This window comes from Saccostrea echinata, unplaced genomic scaffold (assembly GCF_033153115.1).
Source record: "Saccostrea echinata isolate AGI-Se365-2 ecotype Australia unplaced genomic scaffold, CSIRO_AGI_Sech_v1 ptg000020l, whole genome shotgun sequence".
Lineage (NCBI taxonomy): Eukaryota > Metazoa > Mollusca > Bivalvia > Ostreida > Ostreidae > Saccostrea > Saccostrea echinata.
The window spans coordinates 6,010,490-6,016,799 of NW_026889769.1; the positions used below are offsets into that span (position 1 = coordinate 6,010,490).

At 33.1% G+C, this 6,310-nt stretch overlaps 1 protein-coding gene across 1 annotated transcript; it reads left to right on the forward strand.

Moving 5' to 3' along the window:
- Positions 1–5,434: 5,434 nt before the first annotated feature.
- Positions 5,435–5,993, forward strand: LOC133189806 (uncharacterized). Its single transcript, XM_061325198.1, has 2 exons — positions 5,435–5,498; positions 5,633–5,993. The coding sequence occupies exons 1-2, from the start codon at positions 5,455–5,457 to the stop codon at positions 5,991–5,993; spliced, it is 405 nt and encodes a 134-aa protein (XP_061181182.1). The 5' UTR covers positions 5,435–5,454.
- The last annotated feature ends 317 nt before the right edge of the window (positions 5,994–6,310 follow it).

A 6,310-nucleotide genomic window follows, 5' to 3' on the forward strand; every position in this document is an offset into this window, starting at 1 on the left:
CTAATACCAAAAAAGCGAAAGTATAAAGAGCGCATGCGTAAAACTTATGCATAGTCTGGTTCCCGCACGCGGATTGGAGATAATCGGGGTGTGGATCTTTATTTTTAAAAAGGAGATAAAGGAGATCGTTCTATTGCTTTATTTGGGACTTACTTATAAAAGTTCAGTTGTCCGTGGCCTCATCTGGGTTACCTATACTATATAGCCTATTGTATTTCTTGCATGTTGCTTTTTGTCCTTATGCACATACAAGTAACAAATGCTATATATACCTCCAGGGACCATGTTTAGCCAAATATTTCTACATCCTCTCTAAACAAGTGCTTCTGGTCCGCTCCTCTCCTCACAAATAAGGAATGTAGCGTGGATCCTGACATTTCAAGATTTTACTTGGCTTTGGTTTGTGTCTTATCTGGATTTAAAAAAAATTACGCACGAATTTGTAAGTTTGTGAACAAGTGAATATTGCAAGCATTTTAAGATCCTTCCCAGTTTTCATAAATTTCACTCAATCTGATACATAAAAAAGTTTTAAATATTAATTCAAAATAAAACTAGGGGGAGAGGGGGTTGTCGGATCTTGGCATCTCAAGAATTTTAAATGGCTTTAGTTTGTGTCTCATGTAGTCAACTTGAATTTCTGGATTTAACAATTTTTTACGCATGAATAGCTTTGCAAGTTTTTTGTTAAGATTCTCTATAGTTTTCATGTATTTTACTGAAAAATTAATTCAAAACAAAACAGGGGGGGGGGGGTCCGGATTAGAAACACTTGGCTAGCGAAGAAGATATTTCTATGTCAACAATTTTTTTTCAAAAACGTATCTTCAGAGAGAGAGAGAGAGAGAGAGAGTACAGATAACAAGGGGAAGATAGGTCTGGTGAGAGAGGAGGTAGTTGTAGGTGAATGAAGGGATTTTTATTTTTAAATTGATTTCACAAGAAATATCAATTTAAATAAAAGTCAAAATACGGATAAAACAACAATCAAAACAGACATATGATGCATTTTGATAAAGATAAATTGCATCCGTTATCCTCTTTTTATGATGGTGCGTTTAGTTTTTCTTGACGCATGTGGGTACAGCCCACTAATTGTTTTCCCATAGGCGGCAATGTTAACATTTCTTCACATAGCAATGTCCCTAATTTTCGTTCAGCATTGAGTGACCCCTCAAATCAAAGCACATCAAGTTGTCTTTCCTTGGTTAAAATCTCGAGGTGGCATGTCAGATTCGTTTTCCGGCAAAATGCGTCTGTCTGCGTTAACCTCTGAAAATGAAAGTGAAAGTAGGGGATTTCAAGACTTCTCACTGGTGTTATAATACATAAAATAATTCTGCTGATCTTCTTGATAAATTACATCTGCCAAGCTTTTTTGCAAGGGAACATACTCCTTATCAACAAGTATGAGGCTCAGTTTAATACCTTATCACAGTTTTTTTTTTTACTCAGGTCTGCAAATTAAACAACTTGTAATTTTTTCTGCACTACTTTCTTCTCCTACCGATTCTAAAAATAATTAGAGGTATGTACCCATGTACACAGTTTTCGCTCTGTGAAAAGCTTCAGTGAAAACTACACCTCAGAGATTTATACATGTAATTCATTTTCTGCTCAGTCTTTCCTTATGTTTTACCATTGCCCACATGCTCCTACCTACCTCAGTATCCACCCACCCAAAGACCTATACTTACCTATCTACCTACGTAAGACATGCATTGCAAAACAAAATGTAATAAACTGAGATTAATACATTTTGCCTTCTTTGTCGAGGTACTTAACGCAAAATGTAAAAAACAAAACAAAACAAAAAACACCACTTTTGGAGATTACTGATTACATTTTGCGTTTTTACATGTTGCATCGAGGTTAATGCAAACTATAACACGCCCAATGGATTTTATGTAAAGTTTAGATATCATTTAATGGAGACTATTTTATATCATATTTCCTGAGATTTCAAAAATCTGTCAATACTATATATTTTTAAAAATACAAAGGCATGTGTATTCACATTTTGTGTTCCTAACTTTGCATAAATTTTATTATCGCCAATTCAAATACATGTAATTACTTGTGTTACTATAGAGATAAAAACTTATCCTTAAAAAAAAGAAACCATTCCCGAGGCGCAACAAGTTAAAGAATTTACAATAAAATATAACAGAAACGCTTTAACATATATATAAGTTATAGATAAAATTAAATCCTATTCAATTCATACAAAAATATTTTGAGAATAATTCAAAGCAAGAAAACTTCCAAAAGTTCAAAAATATAATTATCATTTTGATAATTTTTGTATATATGGCAACTAACATTTTGTTTTAATAAACTCTGCCTCGGGATCGATGTGAAGCGTATAGCGATAGGAAATTTAGGAATATTTTGGATAAGGGTAGTCAAAGTTGTAAAAGAAAATTTAAATGACTGCAATTTACTGTATTCCCACTTTCAATGAAAGATGCATTTGTTTGTGGGGATAATAAGCGATAATTATATTCTGCGAATTTACATTCTGCGTTAACTTCGACGCAAAATGTAATAACACAAGATGTAATAATTCCAAAAGGTGTGTTTTTACATTTTGCGTTTTTACATCCTGCGTTGACCTCGACCCAAAATGTAATGATAAAAAGTGTGTTATTACATTTTGCCTTATTACATTCTGCGTTGATTTCGGCGCAAAATATAACAACGCAAAATATATTAATTTCACTTTATTACATTTTGCGTCGTTATTACATTTTGCGTTGTAACAATGCATGCAAGCATACGAACAAGAAGCTCAGTGTAGGCTTAAAATTACTCAAATTGTAGTACTCATTACAAATGTTTATAATTATGATACAGTTTACTTAGTTTGAAAAATATGTCAAGGTTAGGCAGTCAAATAGATGACCAGGGGGGAGGGGGTGGGGTGGGGGGTCATGTTCTAGATGCAAACAGTGGATGAAATAAATAAGGGGAATTTATTTGTATTACCATAAGGAAGGTATGAAAGTACACAGTGAGATATGTATACATGTTTGTATACAAGTACTAATCAGTATTTATCTTTTAAAGACTAGTGAATTGTATTTAACATTATCACTCGTTTTGTTTAGACCTATTATCATATGATCAACCGTAATTCTCAGTAGATGGAAATGTAACCCATATTCAGGTAATGTACCGTTATGTTAACGAGTTCCCTGTTTGTTTGTCTGTCTGACTGGTTAATCTTGTGCACTGTTCGGTTAAGGATCACAAAGCCACGCACGTTGGGGTTAAAAGTAGGAGATATGACGTTGTTCTGAAGGTCATGAAATGAAGAAGTAATCAGTGTTTTACTGTTGAAACATTCCAATCATAATATACCTGTCTTTCTTTTCTTATTTTAAAATTATTACTAAACATATACGTGTTCAAGTTATTCAGAAGTAGACTCGGTTTCATAAAACTGTGAAATTATTACATAATTTAGGGTAACGTGGGGAATTTTCCTTAATCAAATTAAGGAAAACATGGAACAAAATGCTCAATCGAGGGTAACAAAAATTTGTACGGTGGCAGGTATAATACTTTGTATGAGAATTTTATTTATTTATTTATGGCAAGAAAAAATTCAAGGTCACGAATTAAATAAATTCATGCACATGTTTTGTATAGAACGTGAAAGTAGAACAGATTCGAACATATTTATATAAAGTTCATTAATAAAATTTTGCAAGTGTTAGCTACAGACACTGACAGCATGCAGTTATTATCCTTGTTACACTATATTGATAGACTAAGGGTTTTACGTAGATTCCATGGCGTTCTCAGTCTAATATTAGAGAAGTAAACTTCAACTACAAAATTAATGGTTTAGTTTTATTAGTACTGTGAGGTTACAAACCTCTACAGTTTGAAATAAAAATGATGTAATTTTTTCGATTCATAGTACTTGTGTTACATTAAAGTTTTAGAATTCATAGAATTTAAAACTAACTATATAACAAGATTGTTATAGTTAGTTTTAAATTCTATGAATTCTAAAACTTTAATATAACACTTGTATTATGGTATATACATTATGAAATACTGTGACTTTGATGCGAAAGATTTACGGATATGGTGTTAAATTCAACAATCTAATATTTGAAATTTATGTCGATTAAAAACTAACTTAAGCATGTTTTTAATGATTTTTTTGTATAAACTGTTTTTTTTTTCACAGTCGTTACACATTTTAACACACATTGCTTATCAAGGAAAACAGCTTTTTGCAACTTGTTAAAGCAGTTCATGACATGTGACTGCAGTAAAACATGCAGAGTTGGATAGACAGTTTTGAACTCGTTCTATCATTGTGTATTTACTTTACATACACGAAATATACCAAAATAATTAATGGCTACAAATTTTTGTTTTGAAAAAAATCTTATTCCATGTTAAAGCCATTGCTTTCATTCAATCGGAGTAGCACAATATCAAGTCAAAAACGATGCTATACGATGAACATTATATTAAATTTATTGACTGGGTCTGTTTGCCAAACTGATTGCCCGAGGTCGTTAGGCCGAAGGCAAACAGTTTGGTTCGAGGGGTCGACAAAACGCATTTTGCCCGAGAACACATTCAATTCATTTAGTTATTAATACCATTTTTTTTGACAAACATGTACATGTGTATCTTGTGCTGGCTTCCATGATGTAAGTTTCCTTTACCCGCCCTGCCGTTAAACTCGGTCAATTCCATCACATAAAGTTGGAAAAGCCAAGATTAAAGTTGGAATTACCAACTTTAAAGTTGGAAAAGCCAAGATTAAAGTTGGAATTACCAACTTTAAAAAAAAATTCGTGGCACTAATACGCTTCCTTAGTCGAACACCAACAAATGCAAATGAGATTTAGCTGATCCTGCTTACAGCGTGACAAAGCGGTCCAACATATCATCGACAGGTCCAATATCTCACTCCGTGGTCAAGCGTCGATTTTTTTTAAGCCCGCTCAGTAAAAACATAAGAAATGTTAGACTTTTTTAGTATTGATTTATATAGGAACAAATTTTTAAAGGTATAACAAAAACTTTTATTTGTCTGTTTTTAAGTATACATGTACAACATGTCAGTGAATCGGAGTTCAATTATATTAGTCACTCATTGTCAAGATCACTGCAAAAGCAAATTCATTTCCCGGTGCTTTTTGTCTTGTTTTAATATAGGAAGTATTGGCTTTCGTAGAAACAATAATGCGGCAGATCTAATCAAAACCTTTTTTTTTAGCTTTCATTAGATTATAAGGATTTGAAATATTTCCGACTTCTTCCTATCTTCCTGACTTAGGTATACACGTATTTTTAACTTTTACAGTCGACATATACGTTTTAACCAAAACCTCTCTGGTTTTTATATGTCTCTGTTTTAACTTAGTCTTTCTTCTCTCTTTTTTCTCAGCAAAAATGTTTTTAGTTGGAATATTTTCAATCATGGTGGCATTAGGAGGATTTTCATTATGTGCGTACTTCAAAAGGTATGTCGATTCTTATAATATACATGTATCCACCAACTTTTTGATCTTGTTTTAAGTCAATTTCCATTATAAACCTCGGTGTATCTCCAGAAATGTTAATTTCAATACTACTTTCACGTCTTTTTCTTCTTTAGGAATCGAAAAAATTCAGATAAAAATCATTTACCCTCTACCACGACTCTAGCGAGACAGCAAGACAACGTACAGTTGACAATCAAATCAAGAAGCACAGCTCTTCCCAGTTTAAAGAACATGCAATCGGACTTTTATGAGTCGAATAATTATGAGGACTATGAGGAGCCAGCATCTGAAGTGAAAATGAAAGACTTAGATGCTCCTCCTCCTCCAATCCCATGTCAAGATTCGAGAGACCTGAAATACGAATCGTGTATCAAATCAAATAAAACAGAACATGAATATCGAGGACTGTTTGAGAAAAGTGGGGAGTTTACAGCAAGTATTAGAAGTGAACATGCCTACGTTGAGCTAACCTAAAACTAACCAAGATATCAGCGTAATCCAAACTATTTACATGATTATGTTGTTACAATTATTTTTAATTGTCTTAGCATGGGCGGATGAAAGAAAGATTCTTTTCTAAGGAAGGAGGTGTTTCTCTGTGTTTGGGAAAGGAGTATGTGTTTGGATTTGCTTTCTATTACACACTTCAAATTTCTCAAAGAGCACTTCAAAATGCGACTTCGCCTCACAATACACATTGTCATATTCCTTCCGATTCATTTCATTACTAGAGTGTTCCAAGGAACGCATGTGTCGCCAGCTTTATAACATCATCAATATAAGAGAGGTCA